Source organism: Lycium ferocissimum, chromosome 9 (assembly GCF_029784015.1).
Source record: "Lycium ferocissimum isolate CSIRO_LF1 chromosome 9, AGI_CSIRO_Lferr_CH_V1, whole genome shotgun sequence".
Classification (NCBI taxonomy): Eukaryota; Viridiplantae; Streptophyta; class Magnoliopsida; order Solanales; family Solanaceae; genus Lycium; species Lycium ferocissimum.
In genome coordinates, this window is record NC_081350.1 from 21,040,626 (window position 1) to 21,065,454 (window position 24,829).

Here is a 24,829-nt window from a genome sequence, read left to right on the forward strand (position 1 = left end):
GAATATCTTAACGAATTTTGATTCGCATATAATAGAATTGGTTTTAAAATTAATAAAAAAGAGAAAATTAGAAAAAAGAGGAAAAAGGAGAGATAAAACTGTAGAGAAAAAAAAAGACACGGAAAGAAGAAAGGGATGGGAATGAGGAGGACAAAGCGGTGGGTCCCCCATTTTAATTTCAATTAAATACTCCCTCATACACCACATCATACTATGGAAAATTTTTACAATGATCGAGGCATAAATATGACAGGTGTGTCTGGGAGTATTTAATTGAAATTAACATAGAGGACCAACCACTTTATGCTCCTCATTCTCCTCCCTTTCTTCTTTCCACGTCTTTTTCTTCGTTTTTTCAGTTTTTTCTCTCCTCTTTTTTCTCAATTTGTCTTTTTCATCAATTTTAAAAGGCTTAATAAATATGCGGCCCCCTAAACCTGTCCCTTTTTTCTATTTTGGCACATCAACTAAGTGTTGTTGCTATTGAACTCCTGAACTTCGCCTCAAGTGTGTCTATCAAACACAATCCGACTCACATAGTAGTATATATGGTGAGTTTCATTTTCTTTAGCCGTGCGCGTGAATGTCAATCGCATCCTATGTGAAAAATTCAATCAATTAAAATACCCCACCCATTTCTTTACAGTAGAATGCCAACATAATTGAGCTTTTAGTGGCGGAGGAATTGGTGTATGTTACTTGAGTTATATGGCAGTTTAAGTTCTATTTGGTATAATCCATGAGGAACATTAGACTCAAGGTATTGTTTCATGTTCATTATGCAGATTACCTCATGGAAGAGCGAAGAAGATTTTGACAATGCTCTGAAGAAAGCTGGCTTGCTGTAAGCTGAGTAGCATCCGCTCCCTTTGTTAGTTAGCGGATCTCAGGAGGTGGATGCACTCCATTGATCATATTTTATTGAGTTGTTGCCTTATTAGCCTCACTTTCAAGAAGTCCTTTTTCTACTGTGTCTACATTTCATTGAAGCGGCATCAGTAGTAGACTATAAATCATTGCATGTTTTTAGTGATTTCATCATGTCGGCTTACGATTTTCCGAATGCGGTTGACATTCACTCGTAAGGCTAAAAAAAGTGAAATTTGTCATATATGCCATGTAAGTCGGATTGTGTTTGATAGACACACTTGGGGCCAAGTTCAGGGGTTTAATAGGAACAACATTTAGTTGAGGTGTCAAAATGAAAAAAAAAAGGGACAAGTTTAGGGGCCGCATATGCAATAAGCCATTTTAAAATCAATTCTATTATATGTAGATCAAAATTCTTTAAGCTATTCATCCGTTTCATTATTCAGTTTTTCAATTTCTTTTTAAAAATTCAGTTAAGCTCCGAACAAGCTTAAATGAAAATAATTGGTTACTTCCAAAAAAGCTTTTAATGTAAAAACTAATAACCAAAAATAATTTAAGATACTTCTGAAAGTAAAAACACCTTGGAAAATTTAACAGACTTTTTTTTTTTTTTTTTTTTTTTTTTTTGTCTTTTGGTATATATTCAATTCAAAATTGCTACATTCTGCACCCAATAAATCCAAATTTCAAGTGCCATCAAAGTACCTTGACTCTAGAATTTTGTGAAAAAACTTGTTTAAGCGAAAACTAAACGGCAAAGTCTTCAAATACAACTTGTTTTGGCCTCCCGTGTCTTTCATATAAAAATACTAAAATATACTTAAAAATGTAATTTTAATAAGACCTTATGTCCTTATTGGGTTATCGATTTAACTGTAAATAGAAGTTAAAAAATCAAAAATTGAATTGGTAGTATAATTAAAAAAAATACAAAATCGTTTAAAAATTATTGACCCAATAACTCGATATCGATAAATTAATAACATTTTTTATTCGAGTTTATCGGTTAAACCATTTTTTTTCACACCCCTAGATTCAGGGTCTACTTTGATGACACTTAGAATTTTGGATTTCTCAGATGCAGAATGTAGCAACATTGAATTGAATATATACGAAAGTATCCTAAATTCATTTTAATTATCAGTTTTTACATTAAAAACTTTTTTCAAGTGCCAATTATTTTCTTTTAAGCTTGTTCGGAGTTTAACTGAATTTGTAAGAAAATTTAAAAAATTGAATAATAAAACTGAAGAATATCTAAACGAATTTTGATTCGCATATAATAAAATTGATAAAAAAAAAAAGAGAAATTAGAAAAAAGAGGAAAAAGGAGAGAGAAAAAGTGAAGAGAAAAAGAAAAAAAAAGACACGAAAAGTAGAAAGGGATGAGAATGAGGAGAACAAAGTGGTGGGTCCCCATTTTAATTTCAATTAAATACTCCCTCACACACTACATCATACTTACACCTCTATCATTGTAAAAAAATTCGCTTTCATACCTTATATTGTCATTTTAGTATGAATACCCCTCCATGATAGGAGGAACATACACACATCCACCCACCTACACGGGTATTTTTTTTTCCTACCTATATATGCTTCTGTATATTGTGTGTGTACATATGCTTTTATGTGGTCATTGACGGTTTAATAAAGTTGGTGATCTAAGGCTAAATTTTATTAAGAGGCATTATACTTTTTCACAGAACTTATATAAAAATATAAAGTTTAATTTTCTACCTCTTTGAGATGCAAATCAAAATTGTTACTAATAATTAATTAAAAAAATTCAAATTAACCCTATTATATTCTATTCAAATTACCCCGTTAATATATTCGATTTACATTTGCCTTCCGTTAACTTATCGGTTCACGAAAGCCCTTATAATATTGTGTCTAAAATATGCCCTCCTTCAAACGCTTGTCCAACTTGGCTGTGACATTGGTCATATTGGAGCCAGTGGTAGATCCAGGATTTTCACTTAGGTGGTTTGAAAATAACAACAAAAGCTAAATAGTATAAAAAATAAAGTTGTTCATGGGAATCGAACCTAAGATACTAGAGACAATTTTGAACACCATGGACCACTTGAGCTAACTTTTTGCACATGCTCAAGGTGTTCAAAAGTTAATATATGTGCATAAATACAGAAAATACATTGTAATTTTTTGCCAAGAGTGTTCGGGTGAACACCTTCACCTCCACTTAAATCCGCCCCTGATTGGAGTGACATAGACAAACTAAAAACTCAAATAATACCCATAAAATATCAAACTGGTGCAAAACTCTCTACATACCTTCTGTAATCATTTGAAGCATGCACTAAATAATTAAAGGGCAAAGATGCAAATATACCCCTCAACTTTGCGATTTAGAATGGATATACCCCTCGTTACAAAAGTGGTGTATATATACCCCTGCCGTTACAAAATGGTGCAAATATACCCCTGCCGTTATAAAATGATGCAAATATACTCCTGCCGTTACAAACTGGTGCAAATATACCCCTGCCGTTACAAAATGGTGCAAATATACCCTTTTTGCAGACGGGATATTTTTTAAAAAAATCATTTAAGTTATTTTTTAATTAAAAAAAATGTCGCGTGACTTAAAAAAAAAAAAGCCTACCCATTTTTTTTTTTGAATGGACATACTTTTCTAAAGCCACATAGTAATTTTTTTTCTGATGGTCAGGTCTGGTTTGTTTAAAAAAATGGGTAGACTTATTTTTTTAAAGTAACGGAGATATTTTTTTAAACGAACCAGACCCGACCATCAGAAAAAAAAATTACTATGTGGCTTTAGAAAAGTATGTCTACTCAAAAAAATGCGTAGACTTTTTTTTAAAGTCACGTGGCATTTTTTTAATTAAAAAATAACTTAAATGAATTTTTTTAAAAACCCCATCAAGGGTATATTTGCACCATTTTATAATAGCAGGGGTATATTTGCACAATTTTGTAACGGCGTGAATATATATACACTACTTTTCTAACGAGAGGTATAACTGCTCTAAATCGCAAAGTTGAGGGGTATATTTGCACCTTTGCCCATAATTAAAAGGTTTGATACATAGACGCCCCTTACACTTCTTAGTAAATTTCATTTAGACACTGAACTACAATTTGTTCCAATTGACTAAATGAAAGGCAGGTTGTGAACGTTAGGGAGATATTAAATGTCACAGATATAATAATTTGGATTTTTCCCCCCTTTTCATAATTAATTTTCATAATAATTCTTTTTCAATTGACGATATGGCCAATCAATCAAATGACTAAATATTTCTTTTTTGTTTTTACGAAGACCTTGTATTTTTTACCTTAAAATAATAACGTATTTCTTCTGAAGAAATTTAATGATAGAATTTATTATCAATAAAAAAAATAAAAAAATAAAAAAAAGCGGGGCCTCAGAGATTTGGGGATAAAGCCTGTAGTGGTTGTTTTTGCATGTGTTGCGTGTGTAAATTGGAGACACGCAAACGGTCGTGCTACTTTCTCTATAAATAGGCTTTCCATGCAATATAACTTTGTGATCACCATACTGATTGAAAGCTATAATTGGAAAGGTGTAGTTCCTAAATTCTATTCTTTGTCCTTTCTCATTCTTTTAATTATTTTCTCACTAGGAGCTGATCTTTGTGTGTCATATAATTCTCCTATTGTTTGTTTAAATTCACGCTAAACTCCTTATTCACTGATTTTCAAGATAATCTTATTACCTACACGCGCGAACCGCCCTCGATTGATCATGTAATACTACAGAATTTATGTTAGTGAATCACCAAACACTACTAAAAAATTGGCAAAAACCGACAGATTCTGTCGGTTTTTCCAATAATTTTTTTAAATCTTTTTTTTTTTTTTTGCCCAAAAATGCGCAAAAAAATATAATTATTTTCTAAAATAAACCGACGGACTCCGTCGATTTTTAGAGCAAAAAAACAGTATAAATTAAATCAATATAAATATATGAACAAAGAATATCGATGGTCTAGTGGTAAGCCCTTTAATGCCAAGAACATACCGGGTTTAATTCCAAGTTCCTACATTTCATTCTTTAATTTTCAAAAAAAAAAAAAAAAAAAAACGACGGTGTCCGTCGGTTTTTTTTCTTTTTTCAGAACCGACGGATTCCGTCGGTTTCGAAAAGCGACGTAATGTAAACCGACGGACCATGTTGCGTAGGTTTTCACTGAAAACCCGACACAGTCCGTCGGTTTTGGCCGTTGATTTTTGCCTTTTTTTAGTAGTGAAATTCTTTGCTTTATTTTTCAAGCTAGGCAATATTTTGAAAGAATTATTCTGTGTCACCAGAAATATATATATATATATATATATATATACATATATGATTCTTTCATTCTTGTCTATACCTTTTTGTAAAATTTCACCTAAAGTCATTACATACAATATAATAGTGCTCCGCGGAGCATGGTAATTTTTCGACTGGTTAACATTGTTATATATCTAGGGATTATGATCTTGGAATCATTATCTATGTGGGATAAATAATATCAAGATTTTGAATTACTCATAATCAAAGTATGGAGCTAGGGATAGGCCTATCATTCCATCTATGTATAGAATAATATAAAAAAATAAGATTACACATAAGCCTATCCCTAGCTCCATACTTGGTTAATTTAAGGAACATCAAAAAGGCCAGTGTAGCTATATATTAATTGTGATAATTAGTTAGTCCTTTCATTTGGAGAGATAACTTGATTGAATTTTTTTTATTAAAAGGTGCAAAGTTTCTCAAGTTGCTCACAAGTAAGACATCATAAAGTTTCAGAAGTTGCAGTAATGGCTCTAAACTCCCAATTAGTGAGCATGGAAATTGGAGATGATGGAATTGCAATTATCAGAATTTGCAATCCTCCTGTTAATGCATTGACGCTTTCAGGTAATTGCGTAATATTATTTGTTTTCATGTTTTTGTTCTAGAGTAGCACGTTTTTAGTATTCTACGATGGTATCCGTTATATTATTTTACGCAAACTTAGATTTTATATTCTCCCACAAACTTGGATTTTGTATTCTACCAAAAAATTCGACTCAATTGATTTTGTATTCCTTTACAAATTTATTTTTAGTTTTATGTTTTTACAAGAAATCTTCATTTTTACATATAAGAGATTTGATAATAACACACAAGAGATACGAAAAAGGTCATTTTCTTCTATTTAAATATGTAAATGGCTATCAGAGACATTTGCTCCAAAAATTTCTCTCAATCACTACGTCATTTTATCCGATACTCCCTCCGTCCAAAAATAAGTGTCGCTTAAGCGTCATTTCATGCCCATTAAGAAAAACAATAAATAGAAGGTATAGTTTACTAATTAAGTTATCCTATTTATTAGATGTTTCTTGAGAATTGAGCACTATTAATAAGAAGTAGTTCTTTAATATAAGAGTATAGTTGGAAACATTACTACTTTTTGTCTTATTCCTAAAACGGCAATTATTTCGGGACAAGTTTTTTTTCACAAAAGCAACACTTATTTTGGGATGAGGGAATATTAATTAACGCTTAGGGAGCAATTTTATTTGAGGATTAATGATTATCTTCATTAACGATTACCTGCGTAAAGGGTCAAAAACACACTCCAACTATCACTTTTTTTGAGTTTCATACCTAAACTATCAAAAGGTTGAGAAAACTACCTAAACTATCACTATCTAGTTTGCAAAACACACCTCAAATTATTCTTGAATGGCATGTGATCTACACTCTCCATTTTATATAAAAATGTTGCCAAGTGTTGTCCACGTGGATAAATAATGTCACAATGGCACCTACATGGAAATTAAAAAAAAAAAACTATTTGTTTTAAAAAATAAACTGAAAAATAATAATTTTTGTAAAAAAATTATAGAAAATAAAAAATAGTTTTAAAAAATGGCAAAGATATTTTGTCTTTAAAAAAAAAAATAAGAAAACTGATTATTTAGTTTTAACATTTTTTTTTAAAAAAAAATCAACTTTTCCATTTTTTAAATCATTTTTTGATATTTTTTACAATTTTTTTTTAAAATCCAGATTTATTTATTTTTTTAAAAAGCTGATTTTTAAAAAAAAAAAAAATAATTCAGTTTTTTTTAAAAAAATATACAGTTTTTTAATAAAAAAAAGTATTATTTTTTAATTTCCATGTGGGGGTGCCACCATTGCATTACTTATGCCATGTTGACAATTTTTTTGAGAAAATTTCAGCTTCACTTGCCTTTTAGAGAGTGAGTTCACACATTTAGTTCAGATGTATTTTGCAAACTAGATAGTGATAGTTTAGGTAGTTTTCTCAACCTTATGATAGTTTAGATATGAAACTCAAAAAAAATTAATAGTTAGGGAGTGTTTTTGACTCTTATCTCTAAAACTAACGATGCTTGCATATGTTAGTGTGATTAAAAGTTCTGTTAATATACCTTTCCATCCCAATTTAACCTTCTTACTTTTCTTTTTGGTTTTTCCCAAAAAAGAGTGTCTCTTTCTATTTTTAGTTTGTCGATAATTCAAACATCTTACATGTCCCAAAATCTCTTTTTATTCAGGACCACAAGATTTAAAAATCTCTTTTTATTCGTTAAACTTTGTGTCTGATCAAACTAATACACTTAAATTGTGACGGAGTGACTCATAATGAGTTTTCGAATTATATGAATTTAGTCACTAATATTCTACTCCATCGTTCAAAATTTTTCATTTTCACTTTCTGTTTCCCCAACAGTGATAGCTGGTAGGGCTGTTCACAGTTTTGGTTAAAACCAAAACCAAACCGAAAATTTAACCAAACCGAATAAAAAAACCGACATTTGGTTTGGTTTGGTTTGGTTTGGTTTTAAATTTGAAAAACCGATAGTATTTGGTTTGGTTATGGTTATAGTAAAAAATAACCGAATAAATAACCGAACCAAACCGATAATTATATACATAAAATTTATAATTATTTATATGTATAATATTAACTTTTCATAAATAATTAAAGATATTTTATACCTTTTAATTATTAATTTAATTTTGGTCTACTTATTTTTAAGGCCCATGTCTTAAAAGAATATGTCCAAGTCTAACAATCCAAGCCCAACTCTAATAAGTCGTATGCATAAGGGTAAAAGTAAAAATCCTACTATCTCTTTTCATTTTACGTTGCCACGCATGTATTTCCTCAATATACGCAAGAAAGTTCGCCCTTGGGGCCGTGAGAAAAAAGAGCTTCATAAGAAATTTGAAGAATGTAGAGAGAGAATATTTGAATTGTCACGGCTAGTCATAAATTGAAAACCGAACCAAACCGAACCAAACCGACAATAACCAAACCGGTGGTTATTATTTTACTTGGTTTGGTTATGGTTTTAGACATTTAAAAACCGACTAAATTGGTTTGGTTATGGTTTTAACCAATAACCGACCCAAACCGAACCATGAACACCCCTAATAGCTGGTCTGAGAGAGCAATATCAAGAGGCGGTGGAACGGAACGATGTCAAAGCTATAGTTTTAACTGGTAATATAATAGAGTGCCTCTTTTTCTTATTTAAAGATCTGTACATTGATCACATATAACGTTTTGAATATTATACGCAATTTATGTATTGAATTTGTCTTATTTGGCCTTTGTGTGCTCTATGTATTCAAAATGGAACTGAAGATCAAGTAAATTTAGCTGTCTTGGAAGCCTATAACGTCACTTGCAAACTTTGATTTTGGTAATTTGATAAGAAGAATAAAATTCAATTGCTCTGCTCATTTAATTTTGGTTCTGTGTATAGCAATTATTCTTGAATTATAAGAAAATAATATGTGCTATATCTTTATTTGTCTATTTTTTCATTAAATACGGTGCTTTATTTTGACATTGCACTTAATGCCCCAACAAATTTTGGTGTTTTTAGGCTTTTCGCTTTCTTTTCGATTTTCTTAAAATGTCTTTAAAGACTAGATGAAAAATATTATTTGAAAGAGTTGGTTTTTATTATGTGATAGAAAAAAACTCAGGTGTTGGATGATTTTCTATTACTTGGAGCCAAAGGATGCTCAATCACTTGGAGCCAAAGGATACTTGGAGCCAAAGAATGTATTGCTTGGAGCCAAAGAATGCTAAGATGTGGAGGAGAATTGAAGAGCTCGTGTAGCACACTTGGGGCCCAAGTCATTTTATGCCTATAAAATGAGAGGCAATTCTGCTTTGTTCATCATCCCAAAATTCATACAATCCGTTGTAGTGAGTAGAGAGTTGAGAGAGCAATTCTCTTAAGTGTAATTGGGAAATCTCCCCTTCCTTTGTTAATAATAAAAGGCAACTGTTCTCTGGTGGACGTAGGATCATTTTGATCTGAACCACGTTAAATCTTGTGTTCTTTCTTTTACGTTTCCGCTAACAATTGGTATCAGAGCATTAGGAATCTTTGAAGATCCTAGGAGGAAGAACAAGCAAAGATGAGTTCCATGAAGTTTGAAATCGATAGATTCAGTGGACGCAACAACTTCAATATCTGGAAGATCCAGATGATGGCGTTACTGCGGAGGGAAGGTTCAATCCATGCTATTGACGGAAAGTATCCCGATGGTACATCGGCTTCCGACAAGGAGAAGATTGAAGGAGATGCATTGAGTGTAATCCAACTGTCCCTTGCACCTAACGTGCTTTGTGAAGTGAGTACAAGTACCGAAGAGACGGCTAAGCAGTTATGGGACAAGCTACAAGAGCTTTACCAGGACCGATCGGTGACAACAAGGATGTTGTTACAACGACGTCTTCACACGTTTAAGATGGGGTCAGGTACTTCGTTACAAGATCATTTAGACGCGTTCAATAAACTTGTCATGGACTTACAGATTGCCGGAATTAAAAAGGACGAGGAGACGCTTGCACGTGCTTTGCTATTTTCATTGACTTCAGGATATCTTGATATCGAGAATTCAATGATGTATAGCAAGGAGCCTATCAACCTTGAGCAAGTGGGGCAAGCACTTAACTCTAGTGACGTGAGGAGGCATTTTGAAGGAGACAGAGCTGATAAGGAAAGTGGGCTCTTTGTGAGAGGCCGGACTAGCCAACAGGGAAGGAGCAAAGCAAAGCACAGATCAAAGTCTCGTGTGAACTAGAAGAATGCAGATTGTTGGGGCTGCGGCAAGAAGGGGCACTTTGAACGAGATTGCCCAATGTCAAAGTCCAAGGAAAAGGCGAATGCATCCACAATTGAACAGGTACATGATTCTGATAATAATTATGTACTTACAACATCAAGTAATAATGAAAGTTATGGAAACAAAAGGGTGTTAGACTCTGCTTGTACTCTGCATATGACGTTCCGAAGAGACTGGTTTAGCAGCTATGAGAAAAGTGGAGGAACCGTAGTAATAGGCAATAATGCAACTTGTGCAATAGTTGGCATTAGCTCAGTTCGGGTTCGCTGCCATGATGGAGCCGTGAGGACTATTACACAAGTCCGTCATGTTCCTGATCTGAAGAAGAATTTGATCTCCCTGGGTACTCTGGATGAACAAGGCTACAAGTACATGAGCGAAGGAGGAACTAGAAAGGTGACTAAAGGCTGAAAGGCAAGCTGGAGGATGGCTTCTACACATTGGCAGGAAGCACCATTGTTGGCTCTGCAAATACGTCTACAGTGCAGTTATCTAATGATGACAAGGCAAGATTATAGCACATGAGATTGGGTCATATGAGCGCACGTGGACTGGAGATGTTGAGCAACCGTAACCTTTTGAAGGGTGAGAAGATCAACACACTTGAATTTTGTGAGCACTGCATTCTAGGGAAGCAGAAGAAGGTCAGCTTCAGCACTGGCAAGCACAAGACAGGAGGGGTGCTAGACTACATCCATTCAGATTTATGGGGTCCCTCTAAACTTCCATCGAAGGGCGGAAAGAGGTATCTTCTCACTTTTATTGATGATTTCTCACGAAAGGTTTGGGTGCATTTTTTGAAGGCGAAAAGTGATGCTTTTGAAGCATTTAAAGAGTGGAAGATTTTGGTTCACAATCAAATAGAGCGAAAAATCAAATATCTTCGCACAAACAATGGCTTGGAGTTTTGCAGTGAAGAGTTTAATGATTTCTGCAAGGTTCATGGCATCTCAAGACATAGGACTGTCAGGCACACCCTACAGCAGAATGGAGTTGTCGAGAGGATGAACAGAACTCTTCTTGAAAAAGGTTAGTTGTATGCTTCTACAAGCCAAAATGTCCAAAGTATTTTGGGCTAAAGCAGTTCACATTGTTGCTCATATTGTTAATCGATCTCTAAAATCGGTGATTGACTTTAAGACTCCAAATAAGATATGGTCAGGTGAACCCTCTAACTATTCATATTTACGAGTATTTGGGTGTCCAGCTTATTATCATGTTAATAAAGGAAAGCTTGAACCAAGGGCTAAAAAGGCCATATTCGTAGGGTCTATGGATGGAGTAAAAAGGGTATAAACTTTGGTGTTTGTCTTTACTCAAAAAACTTTGGTGTTTGTCTTTACTCAAATTTATAGTTAGTAGAGATGTCACCTTTGATGAATCCTCTATACTTGATCCTCGTAAAGTTTCCGTGGAGTTTTCAGAAAACGAGAACAACGAGCAGGTGGAGCTTCCGGTGGAGCTTACCAAGGAAAAGGATCAAGAGACTCAGGTTAAAGATGAGTCAAAAGATGTAGATCTTGAAGAACTTGCAGTCAATGAACCATACACAATTGCGAAGGGAAGGGAGAAGAGGCTGACATGAAAACCGGAACGCGTTATAGATCAAGCAAATCTGATTGCATATGCGTTCGTAGCTGCAGAAGAAGAGATTAAAGATCTTGAGCCCTCCTCGTATGTTAAAGCAACTTCTTGCAAGGATGCTGCACAATAGCGGTTAACTATGACTGAAGAGATAGAGTCTCTTCACAAGAATCAGACATGGGTCTTAGTGAAAAGGCAAAAGGGGAAGAGGACAGTTGGATGCAAATGGGTCTACAGAAAGAAAGAGGGAATTCCAGAAGTGGAAGATGCTAGGTTCAAGGCGAGATTGGTTACAAAGGGTTTCAGTCAAAAGGAGGGAATTGACTACAATGAGATTTTCTCTCCGGTCGTGAAGCATAGCTCAATTCGCGTGCTACTAGCATTGGTTGCACAATTTGACTTGGAGCTTCAACAGCTTGATGTCAAAACCGCTTTCTTACATGGTGATCTAGAAGAGACAATCTATATGGATCAGCCTGAAGGTTTCCTAGCTGAGGGAAAAGAAGATCATGTATGCCAACTAAAGAAGTCTTTGTATGGTTTGAAGCATTTCCCTAGACAGTGGTACAAAAGGTTTGATGCATTCATGACTACACATGAATTCTCAAGGAGTGCATTTGATAGCTGTGTGTATCACAAGAAGATGTCTGGTAACTCAATGATTTATTTACTGTTGTATGTTGATGATATGCTTATTGCTGCTAACAACATTACAGAGATAAATGCTTTAAAGAAACTGTTAAGTAAGGAATTTGACATGAAGGATTTGGGAGCTACAAAGAAAATTCTTGGTATGGAGATTTCAAGAGAAGACGGTGTTGTACATCTTTCTCAAAAAAGGTACATTGAAAGAGTTATCGGGAGATTCAATATGCATACGTGTAAGCCTGTAAGTACACCGTTAGCTCCTCATTTTAAACTTTCAGAGTTACAAATGCCTTAGTCGGAAGATGAGTGGAGCATATGTCAAAGGTTCCTTATGCCAACGTAGTTGGTAGCATTATGTATGCTATGGTATGCACACGTCCAGATGTTGCTCAATCTGTAAGTGTGGTAAGCAGATACATGTCCAACCCAGGAAAGTGGCATTGGGAAGCTGTCAAGTGGATATTAAGATATCTTATGGGAGCTTCTGATGTTGGTTCGACCTTTCAAAAAGGTGGTGGAGGTATTTCAATTCTTAGTTATATGGATTCTGACTATGCAGGGGGTCTTGACAGAAGGAGGTCCACAACTGGATACATCTTTACTCTTGTTGGCAGTGTCGTTAGTTAGAAATCGACTCTGCAGACGATTGTCGCTTTGTCTACGACAGAAGCAGAATACATGGCAGCAACGGAGGCGGTGAAAGAAGCTATCTGGTTGAAAGGTTTGGTGGCAGAATTGAGTTTGGTTCAGCAAGAATCAACCCTTAGATGTGATAGTCAGAGTGCTATTCATCTGATAAAAAATCAGAGATTTCATGAGCACACTAAACACATTGATGTCAGATTTCATTTTATTCGAGATGTTGTTGAAGAGGGAACTATCAAGGTCGTAAAGGTTATCATAGACGATAACGCTGCAGACATGTTGACCAAGATATTCCTGCTCGCTAAGTTTGCACACTGCAAGGACTTAGCGGGAGTACGCATCAACTGATGCAACTCCGAGAGAAAGTTATTAGGTGGAGGTGATATGTTCAACAATGGTTTGATTCTTCTTGTTTCTTACAACGGGGTTGCCCAGTAAGCTTAGAAGTTTTGGCCGGAGTTGTTCATATGCATGCTCGTGATGCAAACCAAGGTGGAGATTGAAAGAGTTGGTTTTTGTTATGTGATAGAAAAAACTCATGTGTTGGATGATTTTCTATTACTTGGAGCCAAAGGATGCTCAATTACTTGGAGCCAAAGGATACTTGGAGCCATAAAATGTATTGCTTGGAGCCAAAGAATGCTAAGAGGTAGAGGAGAATTGAAGAGCTCATGTAGCGCACTTGGAGCCCAAGTCATTTTATGCCTATAAAATGAGAGGCAATTCTTCTTTGTTCATCATCCCAAAATTCATACAATCCTTTGTAGTGAGTAGAGAGTTGAGAGAGCAATTCTCTTAAGTGTAATTGGGAAATCTCCCCTTCCTTTGTTAATAATAAAAGGCAATTGTTCTCTGGTGGACGTAGGATCATTTTAATCTAAACCACGTTAAATCTTGTGTTCTGTCTTTTACGTTTCCGCTAACATTGTTAACCACAAATATTTGGTGATTTGTACAAATAGGCTAGTTTCACGCTGCTATTCGCATTTTATCCCCAGTTTAATGACTTTGCAGAAGTGACCATTTTCGTTTAATAGAGTATATGTAGACTAAAATATCCTTCAACCTCTTCTTGCATTTTCGCATTGTAACTCAGAAAAATGTACATGCCTTGAAATTTTATATTGTTCCAGACTTACTTGTAGTTGCTTACACCATGTATTTAGTAAATTACCTTGAAGAGCTACAAGATTGGTAAGAAGTAGGGGTGGCAAATGGGACATTTGGGCTAAAGTTGGGCGGGTCAAGATGGGCTGAACTTATAGATGGGCCAAAGCCCAACCCTGCCCAAAGCTTGTTTGGGCTAAGATGGGCTGGATCAAGATGGACTAAATGAAGGGTCATAACCCAACCTCCCAACTTAACCCACCTTTTCAATATTTTGAGAAACTAAAAATATCGATATTCTTTTATTACAAATATTCTCTCGCTTATGCTTTTCTAAATAAACGGTGTTTTGAAAATTAATTTTAAATGCTTTTTGGACATAAAAAACTCAGACGTATGCTTTTGCTCAAAATAATAAAGATATTCATTGTAAATTTTTCCTCATAAGTTATTGCAGTACATAAATTATATTCGAAATTATTCCAAAAAGTAAATCAAAAGAAAATTAAATGTTAATTAACGTAATGAATAGTGATTTTGCCAGATTCCTCTCTTTTACCCCTTTGCCTTATTTATATATTTTTATGGTTATCTTGTACATAGCTAGGAGTGGCAAATGTGTGTCAGATATAGGTGGGTTGAAAATAGGTTAAACAAAAATGGAAAGCATAGACTCTCAGAAAAGAAAAAAAAAACTTAAAAATAAAAAATTACTAGTAAAAAATTTAAAATAAGAAAATAAAAAATTTAAAAAATAGAATAAAAATATTTTTTCTAAAAAAAATAAAAATAAAAATAAATAATAATTAAAAAAGAAGTTAAGCATATTTTGTAGCTTTTATACTTATGAACGGATGACAATTGATGGGTCAGTTTGGGCTCATTTAATGGGCTAATTTGGGCTGATGATTTGTGATGGGTCAACTTGGGCTAGCCCAAATCAGCCCATCTTCAAAATCACTTTAGCCTAAACACATTAAAGCTTGGGCGGGTCAAATGGGTTTGGGCAAGTTTTGCCACCCCTTGTAAAAAGTGATGCTTGTTCAATTATTCACAAAATTTTGTCGGATTAACATGACTTTGTATTATCCGCATACTTCGAATTGACACGGTTTGACTGTTATTTTTTGAACTTTCAATTCCAATTTTGGTCAAAACCATCCCAAATCTACTTCAAATAATTTCAAATTTAAAATAACACCTCCATACCAACACATAGGGTTTTCACGGTACGGTTTGGATCGGTTTTTGGTCAAAACCAAAACCAAACCAACTTACTTGGTTTTCTAAATGCTAAAACCAAACCAAATCAAACCAAATATAATATACATTTATCGGTTTGATTGTTGTCGGTTTTGGTTCGGTTATTCGGATATTTACAATACATAAATAGATACTCTTTCTTTCTTTCTTTTTTCTAATATTATTTCTTCAATTTAAACAAACAAATAAAGTGACGAATTTTTTATTAGGTAAAGGTAACATCGTTATGTTAAAATATACTCAGAACAAGTCAAATATATTTAACTATACAATGTCTTAGGACATCTTCTATGTAAGTTAGAATACTCAAAAATTAAAAATTCTTGAAACTTTATTTTCCTACGACACAAGAAAGATTGGCTAATCCTTACGGAAGAAAAAGATGTGATCAAACTTCGTGAATTTCATGGTAATTTCGATCTAATTTAATATATCACTTATATATATAATTATAAAAAATATGTATATAATTTGTCGATTCGGTTCGGTTTTTTCTTTGGTTTTATTTTAATAAAATCAAAACCAACCCGAATATTATCGGTTTTTAAAAATTTAAAACCAAACCAAACCAAACCCAAAAAAATGTCGTGGGAAAATGACATAGGGTACCTACTTAAGATTCTTTATTACAAAATATATAGATAGTTTTTCTTATTTTCAAAACATAACGATATTTTACGAAACATGACGGATTTTCATTTATTTTTTTATTTTTTTCAGAAAATAATTTATTTTAAAAAAAATTAAAATTATTTTTGTAAATTTTTTTTTTTTTTTTTTGTTTAAAAAATTACCTCAAAATTTTGTATATGAAATGTGTATGTGTGAGCGAAATTTTTAATATATTTTTCATACACAAAATTGTGAGCGAAAACTTTAAGCCTTTAATATTGTATAAAAGTTGTTAAAATGTTGTTGTAGTTGTATTAATTTTTCAGAAACCTTAATATGGACTTTATATACGAAAAATGTTAATGAAGTTCTAAGTTCATACCATTCTCATAGATAAAATTTTGAGCGTAATGTTTAAGCCTTGATCGAGATATACACATTTCATACGTCTTTCATACACAAAAGTTGAGCGAACTTTTTAAGCCTTAGGCAAGATATACACATTTCATACACAAAAATTTGAGCGATTATTTTAAGTCTTGAATGTTGTATTAAAGTTGTATACGATGTTGTGGTAGTTGTATTAATTTTACAGAAATCTAACATGAACTTTATACACGAAAATGTGAGCGAAATTCTAAGCCTTGAGCAAGATACAAATTTCATACCTTTTTCATACACACAATTTCAAGCGGATTTTTTAAGCTTGAACGAGATATACACATTTTGTACACTAAATTTTGAGCGAACTTTTAAGCCTTAAGCGAAATGTACACATTTCATACAACTTTCATACATAAATTTTTTAGCGAATTTTTTTTTAAAAAAAATAAAAAAGTATTTTTAATTTTTTTTTTTTTTTAAGTATGTTTTGTATAGGATTTATAATGTTATGTTTTATAAATAAAAAACTATCGTTACGTTTCGTAAATATTTCTCCTTAATATGTAATATATACGTACTTTACCTTTTATTCAATCGGTTTGATTCGAATTTCAGTTTAAATCGGTTTTTAGCCGAACCATCAACACCCTACCAACACAAACAATCTTCAATCACCCATTTAGCCAAAAAAGGACCAAACAAGATGACCAATTTAATTTTTAAAAAAATATCAAACAAGAAGATGGACATTGTCATTCAACACCTTCTATAGATTAACAATGGAGTTTTGAGATTTTAAAAACAAATCACTATTTTAGTGTTTGAACTAAAATTTAAAGCATAAATAATCGATACTCCGATGATTTTAACAATAATCACCCATCAACTTCGAATTTCCACATCTAAGCAAGATTTCCATGCTTCCAAGATTAAAGAACTATGGCATTTTTGATGAAAAAGAAGAGATAAAAAATAATAGGGATAAAAATGAATAATAGGAACACTGTCAATTTTTCGACAAATATTAGCATTTACAATATATCAAGGTACTATTGGCAAAGAAATATTTGCTTAGATCAAGAAAACAAAACGTTTATTTTTTTGTAAGGGTTTGTTGAAAATAATTAGGGTTCTATTAACTTAGCATGGCAACTTGTCAAAAGGAGTTAATTTCTTAAGCTTGAAGGCAAAGAATTTCTTCGAAAAGCAAATTCGAACATCTTATTTTGCTATTTTTTTAATGTATTGAACCCAATTGTTAGTGGTAGTACCATGTAATATTATGTACATTCTGAAAAGTACACAGTTTGGATGACATTTGCTGTTTCAGCAGTTTTAATATTTTACTGGACTTTATAGTACTTTATAACTTCTTGGACATTAATTTGTCTTCCAACAATTTAGGGGATGGAAAATTTTGTGGTGGTCTTGACATCAACATCGTTGAGAAAGTTCAAAAGAAAGGTATCATCATAACTCAAAGACTTGTATCATCATAACTCAAAAGACTTTCTTGTAGTAGTAATTTATAAGACTTATAATTGTAAAATGACCAAATTCTTTTCTTGATCTGTCACAGGGGACACCTCAATTCTACCAGATGCATCAGTTCAACTTGTGATTGACACAATTGAAAGTATTCAACTTATCATAAATCACTTGTTTCCTGCTACATATCTGCCCATTTTGTCCATATACATAGATATATTCTCATTAACATAATCTACTGTAGATGGGAAGAAACCTTCTGTTGCTGCTATTCAAGCATTTGCCCTTGGTGGGGGCTTGGAATTGGCTATGGTTTGTTATTCTTGCCTCAAATCCAACTTCATGGTTTTACACTCTTGTAGCTTTTCAATAATTAACCTGACATGTTTATTACTGTTCTTGTCTAGGGATGTTGTGCTAGAGTTGCAACGTCGAGAGCTGAAATTGGTCTACCTGAACTTAAGCTTGGACTTATTCCTGGTTGTGGAGGTAAAGAATGTCTTGTTCCTTTAAATTGTTGTAGCTTGTCGATAAATTGTTGTTATTGATAAAGTCACACGTGCTCATAGGCACTCAGCGTCTTCCACGGCTTGTTGGGACATCAAAGGCTATTGAGATGTTGATGGTAAGACAGATTCTCAAGTGATTTTTTTTTGGGTCCTATTAATTGGTGTTTCCCTCTGCTGTCAGAATATTGTTTACATTTTCACTCTGCTTAATGGCACCTCCTCATACCGAATGCATTTCCCTTCCACTTATCCCGTTACTAAAAAGGCATAAAAAAAGATTAAAAAGAAGAAGAGAGTATCTACATGTCCACTGAATTGGTTGACTAAGAGATGGTTTCTGTTGATTAATTGATTAGTGCAATGCAGTGGAGTTCCTTAAACCTACTTTCTTTGAATACAAGTGAATTGCATGGACATCTCTACACAAGAAAATGATCATTTCTTCAGTTTAAGTATCAGTGTGTGTTAAATGACCGTACAACAAATGCAACATCAATGAATCAAAGCTGAATTAATTCTGTTGTAATTGGCAAAAGATGTACTCCATTCTCATAGGGCTTTTTACTTTAATATTAGTTAATGTTTGAACTGATTAACTTGTTTGGCTGAGTTAATAATGTTGGGTGTTTGTACTTTTTCCATTCCATCCTATCTTTGTACTGAACATTAGTTATTATCACGTGACAGTCATCCAAGATCATTACTTGTGAAGAAGGGAAGGAGTTGGGTATTATCGATGATGTGGTATCTTCTGAAGACCTCTTAACAGTTTCTCGTCTCTGGGCATTAGATATTGCAGAAGGACAGAAAGCTCGTACCAATATACTTCAAAGGACAGATAAAATTGAACCTATACACGAGTCATCTGCTATCTTGGAAGTTGCAAGACAAAAGGTTTTGAGGACTTCTCCAAGTATGCCCCATTTTAAAGCTTGCCTTGATGTGATTGAAGAGGGTATTATTTCAGGAGGATATGCTGGAGTATTAAAGGTGAACTTAATATAAAGTAGACTATAAAGTTCTGTCTTAGCATGCATAAAGCTACAAAAAATATGAGTAAGTTTCATCGATGGTTATCCAGCTTAGAGTTTATCGCGCAGAAATGATTTTTCTATTTTTTGTTACATAAAAAGTTTATCAACAAAAATCAATTTTCTATTTTTATCACATAAAAATTATCCAACTTCAAAGTTTATCACACAAAAGTCATTTTTTAGTTTTTGTCACATAAAAATTAGAGGGTAAAGTCCATGTCTTGGGCTAACTTAGTAGCGCACCCAAAAATCATTTATCTGCTATCTGAAGTCCAGAGGGCAGTAATTACACCATTACATATGACATGTTACTATCTTTTACAACTTTTGAGTGGAAGTTTCAACTGATAAGTGCAAACCATTATTAGTCGAGCAAGGGAAGTAGATATGGGAGAGATGGGGTGTGTTATTGACTTCTTGTTATAAATTTGTTTCCCAGCTGTCTTTTACAGGATAGCTTAATAATTTCAGTTAGGTCTGGTACATGAGGGTCCTTGTATTTTCTATCTCTACTATTATCTTTTGTAGTTATTTCATTGTCTTTCAAATACTTATTTTGGTATTTTCATATCTGGTTTGTTTTGTCAGCTAACAGGTTAATGAATTGCTGCTATTTGTAGGAGGACAAAGTTTTCAGAGAACTAATACTCTCAAAATCTGCTAGAGCTTTGCTTCATGTGTATTTTGCTGAACGTGCAACATCAAATGTACAATTTATCAGCACAAATGCCATTTGAATCTCAATATTATTAGTTTTTGTAAGCCATGTCCATATGAGAACTACTCTCGAGTGTTGTGTTACCTGGTCATCCTTTGAAGCAATTGGAACTTCTACTATGTTACAGGTACCAGGCATTACTGACTGTAACCTTAAGCACCGGAAGATAGAGAAGGTTGCTGTTATCGGTGGTGGTTTAATGGGCTCTGGTATTGCCACAACTCTTATACTCAATTCTATACAAGTCATTCTCAAAGAAATCAACTATGACTATCTGCAAAAGTCACTCAAATCAATAGAGGGTATGTTTCCTTCTTTCTGAATGTCTTCTTCAAATTATAGGCAAAGTGAATGTTCTTTGCATAGTCCTAAGACATAATGTAACAACACGCCCTAAGAAGGAAGAACAAACAAATATCAAATATTACATATTTTCCATTGTAGCGCATTAGGCTATTCCTGATGCATATACTTTGTGCCCCAGTGAATGTCCACAGCGTGGTACAAAGAGGAGAATTGTTAGAGGAAAAGATGAAGAAAGTTTTTTCCCTCCTCAAAGGTGTTGTAGACTATGAAGAATTCAGAAATGTAGACATGGTCATCGAGGTTAATCATCGGATCCATGCTTCTCTACATTTAACTTCACATAAATACATTTTTGTCTTAAATGTCCCTGACTACTTACCATTCCGTATTTATTCTGCATCTAGAATTTTCTCTAACTCAATTTAAAATATCTGGAAGGCACATACTGGTGTAAAATCAATAGTAAGTTTTATAATTGTGGGAAACTTTCATCTCCTTCTATTCTCTCTCAGGCGGTAAATGAGGACGTCTTGTTGAAGCAATCAATTTTTGAAGAAATTGAGAAGATCTGTTCTTCTCATTGCATCTTGGCATCAAATACATCTACCATTGATCTTAATGTGATTGGAGAAAGGACAAAATCACAGGATCGCATTGTGGGCACTCATTTGTTCAGGTATTTAAGTTACTTCGTTGAATTTTTGAATACCAGGAAAAGGTTACTTATAACAAATTCTGAAGGGAGTATAAGAGAACAAATGGATGTTCACAAAGATGTCTACTTGTGCAGCCCTGCTCATGTGATGCCACTACTGGAAATCATACAAATGGAAAACACCTCTAAACAAGTAATACTAGATGTCCTTAAATTTGCTAAGACCATCCAAAAAGTCCCTATAGTGGTGCAAAACTGCACCGGTTTTGCTGTCAACCGGACATTTTTTCCATACATGCAAGGAGCTGAGATATTGGCAAATCTGGGAGTTGATATTTTCAGAGTCGACCGAGTCATCACTGATTTTGGCATGCGAATTGGACCTTTCCAGTAAAATCTCCTCTCCTTATTCAATTTATTATGTGTTGGCTTAAAAATTATAAACATGTGCTCTCTAACAAACTTCTACCAATGGCTTAAATTTTTAGATTTGTTAACATTAATCTAGGTATTATGTGAAATGAGTTTGTTCTTAAAGGCTGCATCAAGCAGTTACATTAGAAATGGATAGTAAAATGACACCTCCAATAGTTTTACACCGTGGAGGATTCAATGCCCTTTGGAATAGCTGTAATTTTGGTTTACGTCTGCAATGATATGCTTGAAACAACATGCTATTTTTCACCAAGGCATACACTAAGTTAACTTCACGATAAAATGCTCGTTGCAATTTTGCAGGCTTTTTGACTTGTCTGGATATAGTGTATTTCTGGCAGTAGTCAAGGGGTTTGCTGCAGCATTTCCAGATCGCACGTTCCAGTGTCCGTTAGTTCTCCTTATGGTCGAAAATGGCCGTACAGGCATGAAAGATATATTATTTCTCGCATTTAAACTACTACTTATTTCATAATAATGATAACAAGGAATTAATCAATTTTAGATGAACAAGAATCAAAAGTTGCTATAGTTTTACTGATCATGATAAGAAATCTTCGTCATTTTGTGAGGGGAAAAACTTCTTAGCAAGATCTTGGCTTTAGGAAACCAATTTTAGAAATGCAGGGAAGAAGGACGGAAGAGGCTACTACTTATATAAGAAGGGAAAGAGCCCTGAACCCGATCCCTCTGTGCTGCAAATCGTTAAAGAGTCTAGGAGACTTGCGAGCATTATGCCAGGTGGAGAGGTAAAATGCGGCTTTATCTATTTTCTTCTTGTGATCCTTTTTTCTTGCCTTATTTCATTGTGCACCCTGACATGTTTGGTCTATTGTAATTTGGCAGCCAACATCTGTGACGGACCAAGAAATCGTGGAAATGATGTTTTTTCCTGTGGTTAATGAGGCATCCCGAGTTATTGAGGAAGGAGTTGTTGTGAGAGCATCAGATCTTGATATTGCTTCTGTCCATGGGATGAAATTCCCTTCGGAGAGGTATGACTATAGGGGCTCTTCATCAATTCTTGTCCTCAAGTGCTTCTTTATTCTTGGGCACGAATGTATCAATAGTAGCTTGAAGCTATAGTTTAAGAGAAGTGACAAGATCGTAGGAAATATTTAAGACTTGAGTATATGCCTTCTTCCTTGGGACACAAATGTCCCTTTTTAGGTCACCATTTAGATTTTGTCCTTGTTTTTAAAAGTTGTATGAGTATACATCTTCGCTCATATATTGTTCAACCTTATAGACAAAACATTAGACTATTGTCTAATATTTGTAGCAACTTACATACTTTTAGACTATGGTTTAACGTTTTTTCATATGATTTTTAGTTTACTCATCTAATTTTTGCAATAACTTACAAAAATTTAAACAACGGTCTAACGTTTTCTCATAACATTTTCAGTTTGCTCAAAAGGGATCTTTAGATGTGATCTTAAAGGTCCATAAGTCGCAACATAAATAAAAAGATGGTCATTTAACTACTGACGAAAATTTCACTTCTCCCTCTATGGATAGATCGATGTGACACGTAATAGATAGGTTAGAAAGGAGAATCAAAATAGGGATCATGTTAGTAGTTTTGAGCGCGATTTAACACTGATGTAGCAGCAAGGACCTGCAACATACTCCTATATCTTGTAACTAAATCACAAACTTCTTACTTCCAGCTTATTTGACCAATATGAATGTTAGTTAACTAATTAGCATCTACTTTGTGTTTGCAGGGGAGGTATTATGTATTGGGCAGATTCAATTGGAGCAGAGTACATATATGCAAGGCTGAAAAGTTGGTCAGAAGCATATGGTCACTTTTTCAAGCCATCACAATTCTTGGAAGAAAGGGCCACCAAAGGCATACCATTGGCTGACCCATAGCTTTAGGGGTGATGAATTAATATTTGTTGGAATAGTTACATTCAGACAATCCCACCCACCTGACCCCCAACCCCCCCCCCCCCACCCCATATCTTCTTTTGGTCTTATATTCAACAACAACTAATAATATGCGTGTCATCAAAGTATGAATCCTTACCATCCATCTCGTCCCATTTGGATATGTTTAGTTATGATATTCAATAGCTTAGGTTTCTCTAATATAACTAGTGATCCTCTAATTTTCTACTAACAATAGAAACCTCTAGATAGACTAAAAGGACTCCTAATAAACTCTTTGATGCAAACCTTGTGAACTATCTAAACTATAGTACTTTTTCAAAGTTTAGAAAAGCAAATACATAAAATTTTCCGAGACTTACTAAAAGGTGGATCTAATTGGAAGTTCTAATATGTCACTATCTGAACTTATACTATACCTTAGCTGGTGAAGAAATTGGTGCAATGAGTCTCACATTTCTAAAACAATTCAACGTGACATAGGCCAGATAATGTCGTGTTATATATCCTTCCCTTTCGAATCAAACAAACAAAAAAGGGAATTTCGTTGAGTTCTCATGCTTCCATTTTAACAATACAATTTATTGGATTACTATAGGGATGAATCCAATCTTGAATTTGAACTATAAAAGAAAATATCTATTAAAGTGATTAAAAGAATACCAGTTAAATAACTTCTTATCCAAAAAAGAATCCTTATGCTCACTATTTTTCTTTGTTTCTTTCTTCTACTTTACCTTTTTTATCTTTTTTTCCCCAGTGATTACATGAAATTATATTTGGATCTCTTGAACAACTTTCAGCAGTGAAGAGAAGAAAGTTGAAATTCGTTCTTTTTGATGGTTAGTTATTTTGCTTGATAAAGTGAATAATTTATTAATGTGGGATCAACTCGCGTACACAATCATCATGGTTAGTGATTCAAAGCAAGAACTGAGGTAGAATGAGGTTATGTTAATAATTTATGATGAATTTACAAAAAAATATTATTCGATGATTAGTTTTTATTGAAGGGCCTTTAGGGTTTAACTATCTGGATCTGTTGAGGTATTCTAAACGCATGGCAGGGTTAGCAAGAGTTTTGCCAGTACAACTTTTACTAGTAGAGCACGTTGTTCACTTGTCCTCTTAATAAGTTCTTTTCTTTGGGTTTATAAGATTTTAATTATCATTAATTATTTGCAATTACCCTCCATAATAATTTACAAAATAATTGATGAATAATCATGGATGACTTATAAATACTCCCTCTATTTCAATTGTTTGGCCCGATGTAACGACCCATTTGGTCATTTGGCACTTTTAGGCCTAATATTCCTAAAACACCCTTTTCGTGGTCTAATCTTGCTGTCTATAGTCTACGATAACGGATGATTCGGTTATTTAATTGACGAGTTTTAGTCCTCATTTGACATTCGAGGACGAATGTTCTAAAGGAGGGGAGAATGTTAGACCCGTATTTTTATACGTCGAGTTATTCGCGAAAGAATCAACGTGAGATAGAAACTT

General features: G+C 33.8%; 1 protein-coding gene across 4 annotated transcripts; it reads left to right on the forward strand.

The window, feature by feature from the left end:
* Positions 1 to 5,658: 5,658 nt before the first annotated feature.
* On the forward strand, positions 5,659 to 23,353 carry LOC132029866 (peroxisomal fatty acid beta-oxidation multifunctional protein AIM1-like). 4 transcript variants are annotated; one of them, XM_059419252.1, is made up of 17 exons: positions 5,659 to 5,785; positions 8,319 to 8,390; positions 17,681 to 17,740; positions 17,856 to 17,912; positions 18,009 to 18,076; positions 18,172 to 18,253; positions 18,334 to 18,389; positions 18,961 to 19,263; positions 19,928 to 20,014; positions 20,153 to 20,327; positions 20,510 to 20,631; positions 20,844 to 21,007; positions 21,122 to 21,376; positions 21,725 to 21,846; positions 22,049 to 22,170; positions 22,268 to 22,416; positions 23,152 to 23,353. In XM_059419252.1, the coding sequence occupies exons 1-17, from the start codon at positions 5,686 to 5,688 to the stop codon at positions 23,300 to 23,302; spliced, it is 2,145 nt and encodes a 714-aa protein (XP_059275235.1). In that variant the 5' UTR covers positions 5,659 to 5,685; the 3' UTR covers positions 23,303 to 23,353. The 4 variants fall into 4 exon arrangements, with proteins under 4 accessions (XP_059275235.1, XP_059275233.1, XP_059275232.1 ...); XM_059419250.1 differs by lacking the exons at positions 5,659 to 5,785; positions 8,319 to 8,390 and having other exon boundaries at positions 17,663 to 17,740; positions 18,342 to 18,389; positions 21,725 to 21,847; positions 22,053 to 22,170; XM_059419249.1 differs by lacking the exons at positions 5,659 to 5,785; positions 8,319 to 8,390 and having other exon boundaries at positions 17,663 to 17,740; positions 18,342 to 18,389.
* The last annotated feature ends 1,476 nt before the right edge of the window (positions 23,354 to 24,829 follow it).